The 22,004-nt window shown below is 41.4% G+C and overlaps 2 protein-coding genes across 5 annotated transcripts; one reads left to right on the top strand and one right to left on the bottom strand.

Annotated features, from left to right (window-relative positions):
* The first annotated feature begins 801 nt into the window (after positions 1-801).
* Positions 802-9,955, top strand: mrpl4 (mitochondrial ribosomal protein L4). The gene is made up of 9 exons (XM_061680316.1): positions 802-1,051; positions 3,746-3,827; positions 3,910-4,081; positions 4,157-4,208; positions 5,277-5,394; positions 5,469-5,575; positions 7,412-7,521; positions 7,666-7,739; positions 8,795-9,955. Exons 1-9 carry the CDS (start codon positions 1,001-1,003, stop codon positions 8,938-8,940), a joined length of 912 nt encoding a protein of 303 aa, XP_061536300.1. The 5' UTR covers positions 802-1,000; the 3' UTR covers positions 8,941-9,955.
* hyls1 (HYLS1 centriolar and ciliogenesis associated) lies at positions 6,408-21,574 on the bottom strand. 4 transcript variants are annotated; one of them, XM_061680315.1, is made up of 12 exons: positions 21,402-21,574; positions 19,966-20,100; positions 19,093-19,194; positions 18,590-18,657; positions 17,765-17,901; positions 17,633-17,688; positions 13,612-13,745; positions 13,478-13,523; positions 12,358-12,412; positions 12,195-12,276; positions 12,086-12,112; positions 6,408-10,218 (listed from the first exon to the last, which is right to left on the bottom strand). In XM_061680315.1, exons 2-12 carry the CDS (start codon positions 20,063-20,065, stop codon positions 10,084-10,086), a joined length of 942 nt encoding a protein of 313 aa, XP_061536299.1. In that variant the 5' UTR covers positions 20,066-20,100; positions 21,402-21,574; the 3' UTR covers positions 6,408-10,083. The 4 variants fall into 4 exon arrangements, 2 of the variants coding, with proteins under 2 accessions (XP_061536299.1, XP_061536298.1); XR_009768827.1 differs by lacking the exons at positions 17,633-17,688; positions 17,765-17,901; positions 18,590-18,657; ... (1 more) ...; positions 19,966-20,100; positions 21,402-21,574 and adding an exon at positions 13,859-15,774 and having other exon boundaries at positions 6,408-9,763; positions 9,898-10,218; XM_061680314.1 differs by lacking the exons at positions 17,633-17,688; positions 17,765-17,901; positions 18,590-18,657; ... (1 more) ...; positions 19,966-20,100; positions 21,402-21,574 and adding an exon at positions 13,859-15,774.
* Positions 21,575-22,004: the final 430 nt, after the last annotated feature.

Below are 22,004 nucleotides of genomic sequence, written 5' to 3' on the forward strand. Positions count from 1 at the left end.
AATCTGGCTGGGCCCAGACTGCATTGACTCCCTTGGTGACTTGCCGTTAAAAAGGGTGTCAAACAAATTGTGCCAGTGATTCGCTGATGGGACAAACCCAAAATCGCAACAAGAAAATGTTTTGTGACATTTTTGTTGATTTTTTTTTTTTTTTTTTGTATTTTTTCACAGTAACGTGTGCTTAAGCTCAAAAAATTTTGTACTGTGTTTTCATTGTCCCTTAAATGCTTGAGGTGAGACTGCAGTTTGTCGTGTGTCCAATAGAGGTTGCGCAACAATAGCAAGCTTGCCTCGACTTCGCCCCCTCAGCTGTCACTTTAATGTATATATATTAGGGCTGTCAAAATTAAAGTATTAACTCATGATTAATCACAAAAAAATAATCGCATAAATTCATGTATTAACTCAGATTGATTAATCTGGATATCCGAAAAACTCAGTGATCAGGTCAAGTATGTGTGTGTTAAATATATGTTGTTGATATTCAAATTATTTACATTTTCAAATAAAATATACATTGTTCTTAAGGAGGGCATCATCATTCTATTTTTCTTTGCATTTCAGCTGAACAAACGACAACATTTTGAGAATTTGCTTCTGACTGGGCACGAGTGACGACAAATTCAACATGTTTAAACAGTTATAATATTCTGATAGCATTCTATGTCAAATAAGGGTTGGAGTCATACGCGAAATATGACGCGCACAAAGGAGTTGAAAGTTCGTTTTTATCAACAGGTTCTCGCGAGATAGCATCTGAAACGTCATATTCATGCGACTCGCCAGGAGATGCGACAACAAAGCGCGACCAACCAGCACTATAGGGCATATTGACAGGCGCCATAAGGCGAAGAACTGAATAGCCATCTACGATATCTATTCAAGAGGGCACCACTTGTCCGGCCGGGCTCGACTTGCCTTCACGCGGACGTTCCGAGCGAGCCGGCAGGCAGCGACATTCGTTCACCTCGCTTTGTTATGAACTCAAACACCTCCCAAAATGTTTTTGCGTTGTTCTCTGCTGCTGTGCGAAAGAGGAGCCGCGAAACGGGTGAGTTAGCACCTATCTCGCTACTCTGCCTGTCGATATATTAAGGTGACACGATTTAAACATGTTGATCATCGTATTTGCATTGAGCCTGTGTGCAGATAATTATTAATTTTTGTAGTTTTGTTTTACATATTCGTGTTGGGTACCCCTTAAAATGTTTTGGTTCAGAGGACCCCTTACAGTAGGTGTGTGTTAAATTTTACATTTAATAAATTTACTTAAGTATGACCCTAGTGAGGATAAGCGGTACAGAAAATGGATGGATGGATGGATGTAATAATTTACATAAGACAGATCTTTTAAAGACGATTCCAGTGATATAAGTATCATTTTCTTTCATTATTATTTCCAGTGATACCAGTATCATTTTACTGTGACAATTAAGAAAATTGTGAATTTTAAAACCGGTGAAAATGCACCAATTCCGAGCCAACGTCTTAATATAAATTCCTTGGCTGTCGAGATTTAGGTGTGGAAGTCGGTGCACACACAAGGCGTGCAGCATTATAAGGCGCCCCGTCCATTTTGGAGAAAATTGATGACTTTTAAGTGCGCCTTATAGTCGTGAAACTACAGTAACTTGATTTAGATGTTTTGAAGCATATGTTTATTAAACAGTTTTCAGATTTTCAGCATGTTAAAGTTTTTGTTTTTATGTTTGGCAATGGACATCCATCCATCCATTTTCTACCGCTTATCCGATTTCGGGTCGGGGGGCAGTAGCTTTCGCGGGGACGCCTAGACTTCCCTCTCCCCAGCCACTTCATCCACATCTTTATTTTAAAATTGAAAAAGTGCAGGGTGCTCCCAGGCTCAGCAGCATGTCTTTAGATAGCTCCATGAAAATAAATAAATAGCTCCCAACTGTTTTCTACAATAAAGTTTTCACATTTCATTATAACCAAAATGTTAATCATTATCATTCTTCTTTATTTGCCAAGTATGTCAAAAACACACAAGTAATTCACGTATCTTTGTTTTGAGCTCAAACAAAAAGTACAGGGAGTTCCCAGAGTCAGCAGCATCTCTTGTGAAGTTCATGGAAAATTTCATAAATAAATAGTCTCCTTAAGGTTACCCAGTTTGAAATTTATCTTGTATCAGCTGTCGGGGGAAAAAAAAAAAAAAAAAAAAAAGCCAATGTCGATATGCGTCAAAATGAATATCGACCTGGCTAATTTAATCGGTTTATCCCTAGCAAAAGTATTAAGCTATGGCTCGCGGTACCCTGGTGTAGCGGACATGCTCCCCGCGACCTGAGGTGTCACAGTGACTCCCCCACAGCTTGATAAACTGCTTCCAAGCGGCCCTGCTGTTCAAAACAACCACTAGAAGACACCTACTGGACCCTAAATTAATGAATTAATTAATTATCTTGGTTTACAGTCATCAAAGAGTCCTTTTCTTTGTTTGAAGTGAGAGCAGCCAAAAGGGACAGATCGACGATGGAATGCAAATACAGCAACAAACTATTTGCTTAATATTCAAATGTGCACGCAAGGTGCCACCTACTGGCGTTTGAGAGTATTTCAACCCATAAACTTCCATTCAGTTGTTTTGAACTGAAGATAAAATGTCCGATTTGATATTTCACGAACTCTGCAGAAATATTCAAAATGTATGCCTTGATGTCTGTTTCAGTGTGTCAACTTTACCGGTGCAGTTGCAAGACTTTGAGAACTGTTCGTCCTGATTTGAAACCCCAAGCAGTATGAAATGTGATTGAACAATACGCAGTTGATTTGCCAAGACTAACGTTTGAACAGTCATTCTATATGCTTGACCTATGAGTAAAGAGTACAAAGTTGGGAACATTTTATATTCATATATGATTTTAAACCCATTTTATGGGTTAAAATTGTAGACTAGATTCAAGCCGATAGGTGTGGTCTCGTCTGGTCCTCGTTCCTCTTTGAACACGCCCCCTGGGTATTTAACCAGTGGCTCCCTCCTCTGCCCCTCTCTTGGTTCTTCGCTCTTGCCTTGCTTCCTGGCTCTTGCTATCAGCTCCCCAGCTACGGGGAGATGATAACCGTTTCCCAGCATCACCTCTAAGTGTCGTCAAAGCGCCAACAGCTGCAGAAACGTGTAGCCATGAAGTTGGCGTGAGGCACTGCACATTCCCACGGTCATTTCACTCTTGATACATCTGAACTTTGCCATGAAAAACAACGTATGCCACATTTATGTGCGTACGCACCTTTTGTACATGAGCTCCCAGCTGATCTACGTTCGTTAGTAACACAACAGCGCCGACCTGACTGTACAATATTAGTAGCTTTAGTCCAAATACACGTTGTATTTCCCTTTTCCTACGCATATTTTCTTTCTTTCACCATTATTAAATCATTACTAAATTATTAAATGTATTTTGAGTTTAAGTAAGCCTCTGTCATCTAGAACTCATATTTCATAAAATGTAGCAACTTTTATATTATGAGACTGACAAAAGGTTTGACGTCGCTCTCTCCTAAATTTTATACATATAAAAAGTGACGCGGTTCCCCTTTACGAGACAAAATTAGTTGGATTTTAACGTTAAAGCGTAAATCGGACTAACCCGGAAGTGAACGTAGGCGTTTACCTTCCTTGGTGTCTTTTTCCAAATTAATGACATTTTTATTTAAACCAATATACGGTACACCTGGTTTGAAAACTACAGTTTCATTGTGTAAATTATGTTGTCGTTTCAAGTGTGCGTCGTCACTGGTCGGTGAAAACGTTCTTCCGCCCAACTTGCTGCTTCCCGCCAACCTGCGAGATCCGCCCAGAACCAGTGAGTCCAAACCCTTGCCCATTCTGAACGTATGTCTCACGAATGGACGCTGAATGTTTCCGAATGTTATTTCCTCCCTCAGGGCGCCCGCCACCCCCGCCGGACTCCCCGCTGCCCCTACTGAGGTCTTGTGACGCCGACGTTCCTGCCCACCGGAGTGCTGTGCGGCTATGGGTGGACGCTTTAGAGGGACGGGGCGGCGACCCGTTGGGCCTGGCCGAGCTCCATCCAGACGTCTTCGCAGTCCCTCCCAGGTAACGGCCGGCTCGCGGTGACGCCAAACGCTAAAGTGCAACAATTTTGAGCTGAAAGTGTTTGTTCCTGTCAAGGCTGGACATCCTGCACAGCGTAGAAGTGTGGCAGAGGAACTACAAACGCATCGTAAGTTCACTCCTTGTTCCTGCGTGGTCCCATCACACATTCTATGTCTGCGTCTTGTCCTTTCTTTGTCCGTTCTTGTCCCCCAGAACTGGGATGGTCTAGTGATATGAAATGGTTTATGTTGAATCTTCTTTTTTTTTTAAATAAAGTAAACTGACAGTTGAATATGCAGATTTCAGAAGACTTTTATTTTGAAATACACCACCAGATCTGCATGGGCCTTATTTTGATGGACTCCTGGGGTGGTCTAGTGTTCCCTCTCATCAAATTTATTTTCACACTCCCCCCCATTTCATTTGCAAGGCGTTTTATTTTTTAGTTTTAAAGTAGTTCAGAGACCTTATGGTGAAACATTAAGTCGGTACTGTCCATGTGACTCAGGTTATTTCTTCTAAGACTAGGTTTCAGTTCAAACGAGCGAATGAGTTTGATGACGTTACCAAATTTGCTTAGCTGGGCCGGGATAGGTCGAGAAAGTAGAGACGAAGGGTGGGTCTCAATTCTCTTTCTATCTTCTGACTTCTCTTTCCAATAGTATTAATGCAACGACAGTGAGCCAGCAAAGAGAGAAGTGAGATGGGCCCTAAAGCCTCCTGTAGGCGGTGAAGTTTTTTTCCAGATTTGTTTTTTTTTTCTATCGAACATTTTTTCGAGTGTATTTTATATTATTGATCACGTGTCCATCGCGATACACATTGAGTTATCGCCCAGCCCTACTCTGTGGTCCCAGCTCACTTCCTGTTCCTGCGTGGTCTCAGCTAATTTTTTTTGTAGCTGCATGGCTCTTGCTCTCTTCCTGTTCCTATATGATACCAGCTCACTTCCCGTTCCTGCATCGTCCCAGCTAACTTTCTGTTCCTGTGTGTAGTAGTCTCATTTTGTATTCCTGTTATCACCTCACTTCCTGTTCCTGTGTGGTCCCAGCTCATTTCCTGCTCCTGCTAGTTTAAGTCTTATTTACTGTTCTTATGTCTTCACCTCACTTGCTGTATGTTGTGGTTTTAATTCCTGTTCTGAACTCGTGTGTGTGTGTGTGTGTGTGTGTGTGTGTGTGTATGTGTGTCATAGAGTCACGCCAACACCAAGGTGAGGTCTGAGGTGCGCGGTGGCGGCCGCAAACCGTGGAACCAGAAGGGAGGGGGCCGCGCTCGCCATGGCAGCATACGCTCGCCCCTGTGGAGGGGAGGTGAGCCCACATTTTGGGTCTGGCGCACACATTTTCAGTTGTGTTGTGGTTCTGATGTGGTGTGTTGTCATCAGGGGGCGTCTCCCATGGCCCCCGGGGACCCACCAGCTACTACTACATGCTGCCTATGAAGGTGCGCGTCCTGGGGCTCAAGGTGGCCCTGAGCTCCAAGGTGGCCCAGGTAGGGCACGCCGTTGTAGATCATCAGAAAAGATCAGAATTAGGGCCGATATTAGCCTTTTTGTGAATGACCTTTCCTCTGCCCATTAGAAAAGCCCCCTCCCTCACTGTCCATTTTTTAAAATCCATCCTTTCATGTCCATTAAGACGTAACATCTTTAATTATATATACATGATCAGTGTTTTGCTACCAAAATGTATTTGCTTACTCAGTTTGGATGGTATGATGACTGTGTGGTTGACAGAACGTTATTCTACGTAAATGACATTCTTCTCCATCCTCTCATATGGCCGTGAAGACGCAACGTTTGTAATCGTACTGCAATTTCTCTTGTACAATGTGCTTTCAATTGTAGTCCACACGCCCAAAAATCAGGAAAACCCTTCTACCTTTGTCTAACGCACACCATTGATTCCTGCTATCCATATACTCAAAACGAAGTAGTATCCAGATTTGAGTAGGTTTTTCAAAGAAATATTCTGCTGCGTTCATGTGCTAACATTAATTTTTATTTTTATTTTTGTAATCCCGTGTCGGGACACTCCACGCTTGAAATGTAAAAAAGCTTAGCATTGCTTAATGTCACGAAACTACGACCAATCATCACCTAAATTTGTGTGGACATCTCTCTTTTTTTTTTTTTTTTTTTTTTATGTCCCATTTCCCATCTGAAAATATCAGATCAAAATCAGTAATATTTTTAATTTTTTTTAATCAATATGGACCCGCAAGGATGTCATGATTCTCAGGTGAGCATTGAAAATTTACCGAAATAATATATACATTTTTAACATTCGACATATTTAAATTAAAGTACATCTTTTTTTCACAACCCTGGTACTGGTCTACATTTATACAATGTGAAAGAAATGTTTTATTTTCTTTATACCCATGTAAAATGTGCCCTATTGATTTTTTTTTAATAGAAAAAAATGCACATTATACACAAGAAATCACAGTATAGGTTTATAAGGTTTCTATAACACAGTGCATTATTCGTGTTAAAATTTGGTCCTGTTTCAGTTTTAACTCTCTCTACATCATATTTAAAATGCAACTCTGTCAAAGATGTTTTGACATCAGAGAAAGGTGTCTGTTTTTTTATTATTTTGAAGTCATCACTTAATAGCAAAGAAAATAATGGAGTAGAAGAAATGTGATTTAACGTGAAAAGGCATAAGGCATAAATGTATTGTCAGTAACTTCATAACACTCATTATGTTGCTTATACTGCATACAATTATGGCCGAATTTAAATATACATTTGTCAGTTAATGCTTTTTTTGGTTTTGTTTTGCATGTTTTTGTACTTCTTAAAAATCTATAAAACAGTCATATGTCCTTCCTGTAATTCATTTCTTTTTTGTTGTAAGTTTTGAGGTACCAAAAAAAGAACTTAATTCTATTCATTGCATATTTTTTTTAATTCATGGACAATTAATCTGTTATTGGTCAGGCCCTAGTCAGAATTAAAGCTGCATGCGGCACAGTGAGCGACTGGTTAGCACATCTGCCTCACATTTCTGAGTTCAAATCCGGCCTCGTCTGTGTGGAGTTTGCATGTTCTCCCTGCGCCTGTGTGGGTTTTCTCCAGGTACGCTGGTTTCCTCCCACATCCCAAAAACATGCATGGTCGTTTAATTGAAGGCTCTTAATTTGCCCGTAGGTACGAATGTGACTGCGAGTGGTTGTTTGTTTATATGTGCCCTGCGACTGGCTGGCGACCAGTTCGCTGGGATAGTCTCCAGCACGCCCGCGACCCTAGTGAGGATAAGTGGTATGGAAAATGAATGAATGAATGAATGTTCTCTGGTGTCCGTCTGTCTGTCTGTCAAGGGTTTTCTTCATGTGGTAGACTCGCTCGACATCCGGAGTCCGGACTCTCGTGACCTGCTGGATGCCGTCAGACTCAAAGACTGGGAGGAGTCGCTGCTCATTGTCGACGTGTAAGTCCCGCTTTGATTTGAACTGACATTCTTGCGATGTTGTCATTCTGATCTCATTCCTTTGACAGTCTTCTGTCATTCTTCCGATATTGATATTCTTGTTCCTCTGACGTCCTTGTAATGTTCCTGTGTGGGTTTCTTCAGTGATGACAACTTTCCCGACAACATCCTGAAGGCCACGGCCACTCTCAAGACCGTCAACCTAATTCCAGCCCTCGGTGAGTTATCTCGCATACAACTCTTGTTCCTGCATGTAGGCACTTCACTTCTAACAATCTTACCTGCATTCTTGTTCTGCTTGTTGTCGCCTCGCGTAATTGCTATGTCTTATTTATTCACTCGTTTCTCCTACTATAGGGATGGAGAATTGGCCGTGCCGATTATTATTATTATTTTTAAATCCAATGGCCAATTTAAAACTGGGTAAACTTCAGGAAACTACTCAATTTATTTATTTGCAATTTTAGTTATCTTTGAGAGATGTGGGTAAGCCAGAGAACTCCCTGTTTTTGTTTGAACTTAAAAGTGAAAGATTAAAATGTTATTTCAATTGTAAACTGTAGAAAACCTTAGGGGCTATTTAGTTGTTTAAGCCTTAATGCTGCTGAGCCTGGTAGCTCCCTGCAGCTTTTCTTAGAATTTTTAAACAAAGGTATCTATTGGCTAAGAAAAAAACAACTTTTAACATGTTGCAAATCTGAAAATCTGCTCGAAGGCATATAAACGTAGTGTTGCAATTTGTATTGTTCAAAAATTTGACACCAATATTTCCCTTTTACAGCAAATGAATATCCACTCCAAATACCGGTTATCGGCCTCCTTGACTACAGATAATCGCTATCGGCCCTGGGGGGGACAAAATGATCGACTTATCTCTATCCTACATGTTTAGGCCTCAGTTCTTGTTCCTGCTTGGCACCTCACTTGATTCTTTGTTCCTGCATGTCATCGTATACCCTGTTAGTATGGTATCACCTCACCTCCTTTTCATGTTCCTGTGGGTTAGCAATTTACTTCTTGTCCCTACCCGATTCTGCCGTTCCTGTTCCCGAACACTGTCACTTCCTTGCACCCTGTTCCTATGAGTCATCAATCCACTTGCTGTTCCCACATTTTTGCCTTGGTTCCGGTTCCTGCTCATCACCTTACTTTTGTATGTTCTTGACTCCTTCCCCTGAACCCCCTTCCCAACATTTGTCATGTTCTTACATCTGTTGTCACCTCAATTGAACGTCAACACTAAGTAGTTTGTGTTGGTCCTGTGTTTGCACAGGTCTGAACGTGCACAGCCTTCTGAAGCACGAAGGCATAGTCCTCACGCTGGAGACGCTGCGCTTCCTGGAGGACAAACTGCTTTGGCACGACCAACGCTACACGCCGCTCTACCCTTTTAAATTGCCCTATGCTGACTTCCCCTAAATGCATGTTTGAATAATAAATTTCATAATGACAATAACAAATGTTTTATTTGTGAACAAAACAAGCTCAAACACATGAAGGCCTTAAGAACTTAATGTTCCTTTTTCGTCAACTACGCTTTATCACCACTTAAAAGATGATGAAAAGTAAAGGCCCCCAAATCAGTATGTGAACATGGAAGTCTAGAGCGTTCTTGTTCCCGTGTGCTGTCATCCTACTTGTTCCTGCTTGTCAAAAAAACAACCTTAAAGATCCGAAAAGGGCTTAAAATGGATATGTGAACTTGAACGTGTTCTCAGCTCACTTTGTCATCTAATATTCTGTTCCTGCTTGTCACTTGAATAACAAAAAATAACACTGAACATTGTGAAAGGGGCTCATGCGGTAGGACTCCATGTCCTGCATGTTACCTCCCTTTCTATTCCTGCTTGTCATTTTTTTTTCTTGAGTATTCTTGCAGCTTTTTGTCATCTCACATTCTGTTCTAGCCTTTATGCTTGTTCCTGTTTGTCACCAAAAAGCTAAGGAATGTTACAAGCCCCTGAAATCATGACGTGAACTCTTGTTCCAGCATTTAATCACCTCACTTTGTTCTAAAATTTTGTTACCGACACATCCTGTTCTTACCTTTGTGCTTGTGACTGCGAGTTGTAATAGCAAAAAGAAAAACAAGCATTAAAGCCGTCAACAAGTCCAACAATAGATGATTAAATTATTGAAATAGGACTCTTTTCCTGGATGGTGTGGAACCTGCATGATATCACCTTACTTCCTGTTCCTGCTTTATATTTCGTTTTCTGTCTTGTTACCGCCATTCTTATTCCTGCAACCCAAAAAACAAGCAAAATGACCTAAAAAAGGGCCCTCCACTTGATGTATAAACATTTGAGGTGCAACTAAATGTCCTGCATCTTGTCTACGTTACTGTTCCAGTGCATTGTTGCCTTGATTTCTCACCTCACTTCCTGTTCCTGCTTTTTCTCACAAAAATTTAAATAAAAAAGACTAAAAGGTCCCATTATCGATATGTGAACTTCTGAAGTGGGACTCCATGTCCTGTATCATCTTTGTTGGACAAAATTTCCTGTTCTTTCCTTTGCTTGTGTTGCCACTGAAATTAATTAAAGCTATGGAAAAAGGTCCTTAAAAGCGGTACGTGAACTTGTGAGGTAGCTCGGGGTGCGCCATGCGATTGCGGACCTCCCACCGCAGAGCCGATCGCTTCTTCTCCGTCGGAATCACGTAGCTGTTGGCCACGTAACTCCTGCGAGCTTTGGGCTGCAACAAAAAACAGTGTCAGCCGTCAGATTCTTTTCTCCATCCCACAATTTCGTTCAGGAGTTCACAAACATTTTGGGTCCAGGGAGGAACTCTTACAAGGATCCCAACGTAATCATTACAGCAACTAAACAACTACCATATGTACCCCAAAATTCCATTTGAATTAAAAGTTCCCCTTTTTTTTTTTTAGAAAAATAAAAAACAAATTAATTTTTTCCAAAAAGAAAATCTGAATGTTTACAAGAACAAAGTATTTGCCGGGATAAAAATTGGTTATCTTACAAGAATAAGCAATTTTTCCACGATAAAGTAATTTTATATGACAAAGTCAGAGTTTAACAGGGAAATTGAAGAGTGAATGAAACTCCACTTGCTGATGCCCCAAAAGGTTTGTAATTACCTATCGCTGCCACCAGATGGCGGCTATAGCCTGATTAAATGAAGCACATCACCAAGCTAGAGTAGTGCTCACTATTATTGGCAACCCTTCATTTTTTGCATAACCTGGATAATATCTTCAGAAACAAATGGAAATGTGTTAAATTTATATCATCAGGATCTTTTAACTGGAGCTCCAAAGTAATTTAACAAAGAAAATAGGTTTTTTTTCAACTTCGATTTTGTAATAATCAGTATTGGCACCCCTCCGTAATATTTGGTTGCACACCCTTTTGGCAGCTATGACAGCCTCCAAACATTTCTTGTTTCTATCTGTAAACCTTTTGAACTTCTCAGGTGGTATTTTCTCCCACTCTTCGTTTGCAATTTGTTCAAGCTCTTGAACATTTGCAGGATTCTTTTCCCCAAATGGCAAATTTCAGCTCCCCACAAAGATTTTCCAATTGCATTGAGATCAGGACCCGATGCCGGCCATTTTAAAACAGTCCAATTTTTTTTCTTTTCAACCATTCCTGTGTGCTTTGGGTCTTTGTCTTGCTGGAGGACCCATGATCTTTATCTCAAACCAAGTTTTCTTACACTGATAAAGACATTTTGCTCTAAAGTATCTTGATTTAAATGTTCTTATTGCATGACACCAGTGAAAGAGTCAAGGCCTCCAGCACCAGATGTAACGGAGCAGCCCCACACAATTATGGATCCTCCACCATGCTTGACTGTTGGCAGGGTGTTCTTTTTCTGAAAGGCTTCGTTGTGCCGTCGGTAAGCATAATGCTTGTGTGCATTGCTAAAACGCTCTATTTTTGTTTCATCTGTCCATAAAATATTTATCATGTGCTCTTTTGTGTCAAAATATTTCTCTCTAGAAAAATGTTTCCCTTTATTCACTTTATTCAAGAGATATTCAGCATTTAATACTTAAACGTCATGGGTGCCAATAATGGTGAGCAGGATTGTAGGTGCTGGTACCAAGACACCACCAAGGCAATATTTTTATATAAAACGTGGCTTTGATCGGAGCACAAATGCAGCAAATAGGGGAATTTGGGAATGCCCAACTGCAAACATACAAGGGTTCTCTATACATCTTTATTCAGTAGAAAACACAATTTTTTCTTAAATTTTTAAAAAAAAAGACAAAAAAAAAAGGGGGGGGGTGACTTCTTGTAATATATGCCTTTTGTTCTTAAAATAAAAAATTTGTTTCTTCATTTGGGGATATCAGATTTGTGATGTCACAATCTTAGAGCTTTTAATTGCCCCAAAGCTAAGATAGGGAAGAGTCATTGATTTAACAGGTTTGTTCTATTGTGGTGGCAGTCCCCCATATATACAGCATGTACTTTCTTAAAAAGATGTCAAATAATTTCTTGCACTTAGTTTTAAGCACATGCTCATGGACCTCTAGGTCAAGAACCACGGCGTTTGTGAGTGTCCGCAAAGTGAAAGGTGGCTTTTTACTTACAGCCGGTGGCTGGTACGCGAGTCGCTCCTGCAATCACATGGAAACACTCGTGACAAACTCACTCGGGAAGTGCTGTCGAAAAAGAAGCAAAAACAAAAAACACCCCTACCCTGATTTCCCAGCGAAGTTCCCGGTGGTCTCGCTCTCCAGGGATGCTGACCCCATCCCACAGCTGCTTGTACTGGAAATACCTGCAGAACAACAAAGTGTCTGGTCTTTACTTTAGGACCACGAGGAGGTAGCAGAAGTCCACAATGAGTCCAAGGTCTCACTTGGCCACCGGGTCATCCTTCTTGAAGGTCTGCTGCGTCATGACCGGTCGGATGACTAAAACGACACAGGTGATAACTTTGTACTTGGATGCTTCTGATTATGAAAGAGACTCCCTCACTTCTTTCACATTGCCTAAAAAAAGTCCACATTCTTTGTGTTCTTTGTGTACACCAGTAACTGTGAGTCAACGGGACAATTTGTGTCATCTCACTTCTCTTCTTGTCCAAGTCTCTATGCCAAAGTTGAAACAGGCAGCTTTGTTGTTGTTATTTTTTGGGAGAAAAAAAAATAACAATAATAAAAATAATTTAAAAAAGTAACTCCCATGAATGCTACTCAATTTTCAATATCAATATTTCATTACAGATTAACTTAAACTAACATGCAGATACAATAGCACCCAAGCTAAAGCACTACTTCTGAGTCTTCTATCAATTTTTCCACCTCACTTTCTTGAATGATTTTGCAGGAGATAAAGCCCGATTTCATGGGCGCTCCCACCTTGGAAATAGGGCTTGGCCCAGTTTTAGCACTAAGGAGATGTGCTGAGTGCAAAAATGGACCACCCCTATACGTCCAAACTGGAACTAAATCTTGATTTTACCTCCCTAAAAACTAGCCCAGTGACTAAAGCTGGCTGGCTAACTAAGAAGCGGCGTCACTATTCGCCGGTATTGCGAGTTACTTTGTAAGAATAGCTTGGCCTAATTCTAGCATAACTACATTGTGCGGTTAGCCAATGGCTACAATGTGAAAAATGCATCATTGTAAATAAAATAAAAAAGCATGCAATCATTTTGTGTTCTTTGGGCTAGTGTGTCTGTTGTGGTGACTCACGCAGCGAGCCGATGGCTAGTTGGACGGCTCCACTCCTAAGTGGCCTGCGACTAGCGTAAAAGTAGTTTTGGGGCTACTTAAAATAGCTCCCACTAAACATATACATGCAACTGATAAAGGTATTTTTCAAACAACAGAAACATCCAAACTGTTCAAAGGGTTCACATACTTTCAAGTAGCACTGTGCAATTAAATATCTTTAATAAAACCTTCTAACTCATCCAGTTCACAACACGTGATTTTATTTGTTTTTTTCCCGAGATGAATTAGCAGTGGACTTACAGGATTTGGGTTTCGTGCGGAAGTCACTTTCGCTACTTGTTTGTGTCTGCAACCAAACAACAGCATGCAGCATCTTTTAGCTCACTGTGTAAGCAAGCACTCAACGATTTCATACATAGTAGAAAAAAACATACCGAGTGCGTGACGAAGGATCCAAAGGTGCTGAGGGAGACTCCCTCCATGTCATCACTCAGGACACTGGCTTTGTCATTTTCCGCCTCGTGTAAGCGTAGCGCAGACAGACGATCCTGCAGGAAAGTGGAGCAATCTGTGGAACATCAGCACACAATTTTACATCACCAAGGCAATCGAAAAGCTTGGATTGGCCGGCGATCACGTCAATCAAAGAGCGTACGACGACACGTCACATATGTCATGTACCCTGCCGTCTGACGTTTCCGTCCAACTCCAAGTTGAAAAAGTCTGCGCCTAAGTCAACAAACTTGGCTTCCTTGTTGCAGGACTCTTCTTCTGCATCCGGGCGGCGAGAGTTTTTGTCCCACTTCCTGATGCGTTCTTCGCCCTCACCAAGCAGAAGAGCGTCCACCGCTTCATCCTGGTCCAATAGGAACGCCTCATCCCGCACATGTTGATTTCCACGTGTCTCATCATCACTTGTGGTGCCAGGGTAGAAATCAAAGTGAGCATGGTGGTTCCTTTCTGGTTTCCTGTGTTTCATCTTTTCTTTATAAGGTACACTATTATCTTTTCTGCTTTCTGGGGGGAGATCAGGGATATACTGGTGGCTCTCGTCTTCACGAGGAACATCCTCACCTCTGATGTCAGAGTGGAGCTCATGGAGTTTGTTCTCTAGTTTCATTTCTTCACTCCTGATGACAGGGTGGAGATTATGGTGAGACTTCTCTGGATTCTCCTCACCTTCATGAGGAATAGCTTCATTCCTGTGGTCACGGTAGAGATCACAGTTAGACTGCTTCTTCTCTTGTTTCAGATGTCTCATCTTCTCATCTTCATGAAAAATGCAGTCTTTTATGGTGTCAGTGTAGAGATCATACTGAAACTGGTGGTTCCTCCTGTCTTCATGAAGAACATCTTTACTCCTGATGTCAGGGTGGAGATCACAGTGAGTCCGCTGATTCTCTGGATTCTTCTTGTCATCTTCACTCCTGGTGTCAGGCTGGAGATCATAGTGAGACTTCTCTGGTTTCTCCTTGTCTTCAGGAGGAATATCTTTACTTGTGGTGTCAGGGTGGAGATCACAGAGAGACTGGTGGCCTTCCTCTGTTTTTCTCTCGTCATCATGAGTAACATCTATCCTGGCGTCAAGGACATCACAGTAAGTCGCTTGGTTCTCTGGTTTCTTCTTGTCATCTTCACTCTTGGTGTCAGGTTGGAGACCATAGGGAGACTTCTCTGGTTTTTCGTCTTCATGAGGAATATCTTCACTCGTGGTGTCAGGGTGCAGATCACAGAGAGACTGGTGATCTACCTCTGGTTTCTTCTGGTCATCATTACTCCTGGTGTCAGGGTGGAGACCACAGTAAGACTGGTGGTACTCCTCTGGTTTCTTCCCTAGTTTCTTCCAGTAATCTTCACTCTTGGTGTCACCGTTTAGATCCCACTGAGGCTGCTGGTTCTCTGGTCTCTTCTGGTCTTCATGAGGAACGTTGAAGCCAGAACCGTCCGCTTCGTCGTCTTCTGACTCTTGTGTGGCGTCATCATAAAAGCTGTCCCGTGAGCCGGCATCCTCTTTATCATCTCTCATCTGGTAACCTTCTCCACAACTGTACTGGTCTTCTCCTACGTGCTGATCTTCCAGTCTGAAGGTGCCGTAACCAGATGTCATCGCGGAGGTGATGTCACTGCGAGCGTCTTTGTTGCTCTCACAAGCTTCGTTACTCCGGTCATCTTCGTCACTTCCGGTGTCTTCACCGGTGGCATCTTCTTCGCTGGCATCTTCTCCAGTTTGGACCTCCGAACTGTCATCTTCATCAGTACCGGTGTCTTCGTCGCTGGCATCTTCTCCAGTGGGGACCTTCGGACTGTCATCATCGGTCCCTTGCTCCTCCTCGCTGAACCAAAAGGAGGAGCTAATGGAGCTCTCGTCCTGGCACATTCGGTACATGGCGTCCTCTTGCACAGTGGCCAAGAGGAAGAGGTGGAGGCGGACCTTTTTAGAGCTCATAAGACGCAAATAAGCTGATTAGCTGAGGCAGCTCTCAGCATGGAGGACTGTGGCGCCACCCGAAGACCACTTGTAGAGTTTCATGCGTCTGCTTACAACCTTACACAAGTAATAAGTAAATCAAATGATCAAAACATATTATACATTTTATTAAAAACTTACTGTAGTATTTCAAACATAGATGTTAATAATGTAATTGATATATAAATATTTACATGTAAGTAATATTCAAATACAAATGTGATTATTAATATTTTTTATAATTTGTGTATTTTAAACATATTTTATTATTAATACAGTTCATAGAGTTCTCAAAAATATATTACACAGTAAGATTGGTTTCTCGTGAGGGTTGGACTCCGCCAAGGATGCCCTTCATCATCGATTCTGTTCATCCTTCATCATGGATTCTGTTCATAACCTTTATGGAGAGAATTTCTAGGCCCGGTAGGGGCGTTGAGGGGGTTGGGTTTGGTGACCACAGTTTTCCATCTCTGCATTTTAATCAAATTGCGATCTTCAACTCTCACTGGAGCGGTTTGGAACAGAGTTTGACACGGTTGGGATGAGACTCAGGATCTCCAAATCCAAGACGATGGTCCTCAGTCGGGAAAAGGTGGCTTGCCCTCACCAGGTCAAGAATGAGATCTTGCCCCATGTGAAGGAGTTCAAGTATTTTGGGGTCTTGTTCACAAGTGAGGGAAGAATGGAGCGGGAGAGCGACAGGCGGCTCGGGGCAGCGTCTACAGTGAGGCGGTTGCTGCATCGGTCTGTCTTGGATTCGTGGTAAAGGAGGAGCTAAGCCGAAAGGGAAAGCTCTCAATTTACCGGTCGATCTACGGTCCTACCTTCATCTATTGTCACGAGCTGTGGGTCGTGACCGAAAGAACAAGATTGCAGATATAAGTGGCCGAAATGAGTTTCCTCTGCAGGATGTCCAGGCTCTCCCTTAAAGACCTCAGGAACGACCCATCACGCTGGGTTATAGCCGAGTTTTCATGGAGATTTTTTTGTCATTCTGATTGAAGATCTCTGGTCAACTGTTTACGTGACGTGAGCTATTTCGATTGGGCGTACACGTACACTACATTTAACTGGAACAGCCGCGTGACATACGAAAATTGATGTGAACGTCACGTCATTATCAAGATGGACGTCCGTCGTCTATTTAGCAAAGTAGTTGGGATTGTGTTTACACATGTATTCAAACAACCGCTTCATAAAAACAAGTTAGAAGTGTTAAAAACAAGATCTGCGTCGCATATGAGCTCTGGTTGGGAGCGGCAATATTTATGACGGATGTCAACAATCACGTCACCGTGCATTTACGTCAAAACGGAGCATGCGCTGACAGAGCGCTGCGGAGAATTACGGTTTACATGACGAAATTTACTTCTGAACGGTTTACAAAAGGAATATTTCACCCCCGTGAAACTGAATGAAATTCAGCCTATTTATTCCGATTGAGATGTTTGTAAGGAGCTTTTTTTATTGGGAGGCAGAAAGGTGCCCAACTGGTTAGGACATCTGCTTCAAGTTTTGAGGACCTGGGTTCAAATCCGGCCTCGCCTGTGTGGAGTTTGCATGCGCTCCCCGGGAGTCCGTGCATGTGCCTGTTTTCTCCAGGCCCTCGGATAAACTGAAGTAGATGGACGCATGGAAATTACAAATTTTATTAATTACATTTAAAATTGAAATTTTTGTTCACTCAGCAGCCACTCGGTTACACAGTACATTAAAAGTAAAACGTCTACTATATATTGTAAAATATTTGTAACTATTACTAACAATAACATTATAGTTTATATTAGATATTAATTAATACTAAAATATATGCTATTTTTAATTTGATGGATAATCAAATACATTTCAGTTCACTCAGTGGCCACATCATTAGGGGCATAATTCAATGAGCTCTAAGAGTTGTATATATGTAAATATTTTTGTTATCAAATTATAAATAAGCAGTGAATACAGCATATTATAGACAGAAAAAGTAGAAAAGTTACCAGAAATTTGGCTATAAATGGATTCATCGCAGACCAGCGACTGTCCTTCACGCTTCCTGCCCGCCAACAAAAGAAAAAAGCCTTCAGCCACACGTAAATATTATTACTATTATTATTATTATTATTACACACCTCAGGACTTTTCTCTTGATGAAATGTCTGCCCCGGGTGTCGGGCACCAACATGTGAGCTACGGCACTGTGTGAACTCCCCGGCACAGCGTGGTCCTGCTGCAGATGTCCATCTTTATTGGCACGCCGACGAAGAACCTGCCACAGCGTCACAGTAATCAATACACATTTGACACAAGAAAGCGTTATCAATAGAGGCAAGAACGATAATTTATTAACATGTTAATTGAGGTAAAAAGTGTAAACATTCTCTGGGCACTGAATCGACCGCAACTGGACCATCTTAGAAGACGTTTCACCTCCCATCCGAGGAGGCTTCAGGCTTAGTTAGGACACAGTAGCTAGTGTTTATGTGTTAAACTCAACTATTTACTTAGAGGCATGCCCCATACCACGTATGGAATCTTTTGGAATGCAAAAAAGGGGGATAATATATAATATTTGGAGTTGTTCACTTAAAAGAGTTCAGAGCTCTCCTTTCCATGTCCTCCATGTACGGGTTTGCTACGTTCGTCTTCAAGACAAACAAAAAAGTCCAATTGTGATCGATTCAATGCCCTGGGAATTAAATGACCTGGATAAATTAGAATATTCACAGGCAGTGTGAAAATTAACACATCAGTACGGACATTTCTCAATTTAGGAATAAATTACGTTGTACAAGATGGCTCATAAACACAAGGTGAAGTGCCCACAACCACCTTTTCCTTCCATTTTTTGTTTGTTGCCCTCAGCAGAAATCATTTGGTGTAATCCCCCACGTCGGTGGGGTTTAAACACAAACATGTCCAGTCTTTCACAGGCGGCGGGCAGATCTGCATCTCACCTGTGTGTTACGCCGCTCGTTGTGTAGAAAAAAGCTTCCAGCATATGTGCCCATGTCACACGGGCTCACTGCAAGACATAACATGTTACACAGCTACAGAGACAGACACAAGTCACACAGCTATTCATACACAGCTCTATATACACACGTCACGCTGCTCTGCGACGCACAAACACATACATCACACACCTACGCACACGCATTACACAGCTATAAACACACAAACGTTAAACATACACACAGATATGTCATCATGCTGCTACGCACAAACACAAATCACACAGCTATGCACATGTATTACACAGCTATAGAGACACGGACAGACAGGCAGACAAGACACAAAAATGTCACAACTGAAAAAAAAAAAAAACGTCACACAGCTATACACATACACAGCTTCATACACACATCACACAGCTACACGTACAAACATTACACAACTACACACAAATGTTACACAGCTATACTCGCAAACGTTTCTCTCTATGTGCATGCACACATACCTTTCTCTTTGGTGAAGGCAGGAGGTCTGGGGTCCACCTTGGCATCAGCGGACGCGGTGGGCAAGTTGGGCCGGCCGCCATTTTGAATGAGCTGTTCCAGGTCTAACAACATAACTCTCATGAGTTGTGCAGGCACACACACAAAATGCCACCTAGTATATATGTTTCTAGTATTTATTACTCGTCAGATGAATAATCCCCTTTTTGGGGAGCCTCAACATGACCAAAAATTAATTAATTGTTTCAAGTGTGTGTATCCTGGCGCCCCAAACCAACTCCCCAAAACTCTAAGTAGGGGGTGCAAGGGGCCGATCACCTGAGCTTACAGCTTTACTTATGACAAGGGTTGGGCATCGTTTGAATTTGAGCGATTCCGGTTCCTTAGTTCGATTCCGGTTCCAAACGATTCTTGATTCCGATTCTTTTAGGGGACTGGGTCAAAAAAGTTTGCATGGCTTAAATAAAGGGTGTCCAAATTATGAACATCAATTTTCTAAGCAGCTCGCAGCATTGGCTAAAATGAACATTTGACTCGAGGTTCTTTATAACCAGTATCAATATCAAACCTATGAACTAAAAGGCACTGTGTGTGGAACTAACCCGATTGACTTAATATTCATTAATTAATGTTTCAGCTAAAAGTTAAATATAGCATTGTTAAAATAGTTATTTTAACTGTTTTAACTATTTTATTTGGTTTCACTCACTCAGTTGAAACTGGGAACAGAATTGTTTTAATTTGAACGCTTCCGGGAGAACCGGAACATTAGACCTGGTTCCAATCCGTTTTCGATTCCCAACCCTACTTATGACTCAACCTATCTGTGTGCCTCCAGCTCATGTTGGATGTCATTGGATGAGACATGGAGTCACCTCGTTTGAACTCTCGCAGTTTGTGTCTGGGGACGTTAGTGTATCCCAGTAGCTCCAGCTGCTGCTGGATCTCCTCTTCAGAGAAGTCCAGTTTGTCCATGGAACTGTCACCTACAAGTCCAGCCGGCAGGAATTCTGAAAATCAACAGCAGCAACCTTTTGTAGTCTTTTCATATGTGTGAATATATCAAATACAAATACTGTCTTTTTAAAGGTTATCGTATACATTTAAGGTTCATCCTGAACTTTCACCCCAAAGCCAAATATCCCAAACAGTTTTAATGTACAGCGAGAAACATGTGAGAGGCAATGCCAATACATATGTTATTATACATACACCAGCAGACCATTCAGATATTTTATGGTATTGTTAAGAAACAAAAGTGCATTCTCTAGATTCAGATTGATTTTTTTATATGCTATACAGAGTATCTCCCTACTTTGTTCCATGTATCATGAGTTGAGACTATCTATTGGCAAAGAAGCTAGACATCTTTGACAATAGAATCCCTCATCAAGAGACCAGAAAGATAAGAACGAGCATCCTAATATTTAGTTATGTAACTAAATCCAGAAAACTGCCATTTTCTTTCCATTTCGCTGTGCCAGATTTCCAGCACTTGGATTGAGCAGATTTAGTTCACCAAAATCACGTTTTCTCATTGTTTCGCACAAGGTAATCCTTGTTCTTTTCCAATGATGTAGTTGGGAAATCCTTTACCACTTCGAATTTGAAATGTTCAATTCAGTTAAGCGTTTCTGCGGTTCTGACAAAGACGAAAATGTTCCTCGAATTCGGTGTCCAAAAACAACAGGATTCGGACACGATTGAAAACTATATGGACGTGATGAACTATTATCATTCTTGTTTTCTGTGAAGTTTGAAATAATTCTGACGCTGCACTTGCTCTCGGTTTGGCCCGGAAAAATTGATTAGATTAGACTAATTCTAAACCAAATAAAACCGATTCTAAAAATAATAACTAACGTATGAGCATTTTTCTACCAAAGAGTAAAGGTTTCGGTCACAAATTTCCTAATGATTTACACTGATTTCTGGACAAGAAAATATGGGCCTATTTGCGTCATAAAATCCCTAATCCGTATCCGATTATTACACACTAGGGCTCATTTTATTCGTATTTCTAGCTATTTCGATAAACAGGTGGTTTGGAAATGTTAGAAACATACCTATATTTCATTTAATATGTTGTTTTAGCGTCGCACTTCAGCGTGTCATTCATGTCTAGAGAATCGCCCTCTAAGTGCACATTACAAATGCAACACACGCGACTAACCGCTATTTGGACTGTTTTGTTTACTTTTACTTCATAGTCAGTACAATGTCAATGTAACTTTTTAAAAGACCGTTGTAACGCTAGACGTAGTCCTTAGCTGTTGTTAGCAACAGGATTTGTTTTTGCTGTTTCGCTCACCCCAGCAGCACGTCCGCGTTCATTAAAGTCCACGAACAAGCACGTTGAAGGCGAGGCGAGGCGTCGCATTACACAAGTTTTCATCTGTTGTTATTGTTATGTAGTGACGTGTTGTTGCAGTGTTGTTTTGTTTCTTGACACGACGGTCACACTAGCCACGTCACGACTCACGACCGTTGATGAGGGTTTAAAAACGACGCTTCTTTCTCTTCTTCTACGCTTTCTTCTTCTTCTGCGGCGGTGCGGTAGTGTCGGTGAGCGAACTCACAGTCACTCCATCGCCTACTAGTGGCTCGTAATGTTAGCAGCATGCTTAACTCAACTTTCATTACAATTTGACTTTTATTACTGTGAGTATTTTCCCTGATTAAAAACAAGTCAACAAATTTTAAAGACGTTTTCGTCCTGGTGAACATTTAAGTTTGGTGAGGGATCGCAGACATGACACTCAAATATAACCCGGACAGAATTATTTTGGCTATTTTTCTAGGGTTAACTTCAAGACAAACCCTTCCTAAAGATTTCGTGTAATTGCTACCAAATTTTAACCACATATACCTGATAGATGGATAAGACAAAATTATGCAATAGTTGCGTTTTTGT

The sequence above is a fragment of the Phycodurus eques genome, chromosome 6, assembly GCF_024500275.1.
Source record: "Phycodurus eques isolate BA_2022a chromosome 6, UOR_Pequ_1.1, whole genome shotgun sequence".
NCBI lineage: Eukaryota > Metazoa > Chordata > Actinopteri > Syngnathiformes > Syngnathidae > Phycodurus > Phycodurus eques.

Coding starts and splice junctions, on each gene's coding strand:
- mrpl4 (XM_061680316.1), top strand. CDS start 1,001: ATGTTTTTGCGTTGTTCTCTGCTGCTGTGCGAAAGAGGAGCCGCGAAA. Junction 5,576..7,411: donor TGAGCTCCAAGGTGGCCCAG/GTAGGGCACGCC, acceptor CTGTCTGTCAAG/GGTTTTCTTCATGTGGTAGA. Junction 7,522..7,665: donor TCGCTGCTCATTGTCGACGT/GTAAGTCCCGCT, acceptor GGGTTTCTTCAG/TGATGACAACTTTCCCGACA.
- hyls1 (XM_061680314.1), bottom strand. CDS start 15,623: ATGAGCTCTAAAAAGGTCCGCCTCCACCTCTTCCTCTTGGCCACTGTG. Junction 13,524..13,611: donor GATCCTTCGTCACGCACTCG/GTATGTTTTTTT, acceptor GTTTGGTTGCAG/ACACAAACAAGTAGCGAAAG. Junction 12,277..12,357: donor AAGGATGACCCGGTGGCCAA/GTGAGACCTTGG, acceptor GTTGTTCTGCAG/GTATTTCCAGTACAAGCAGC.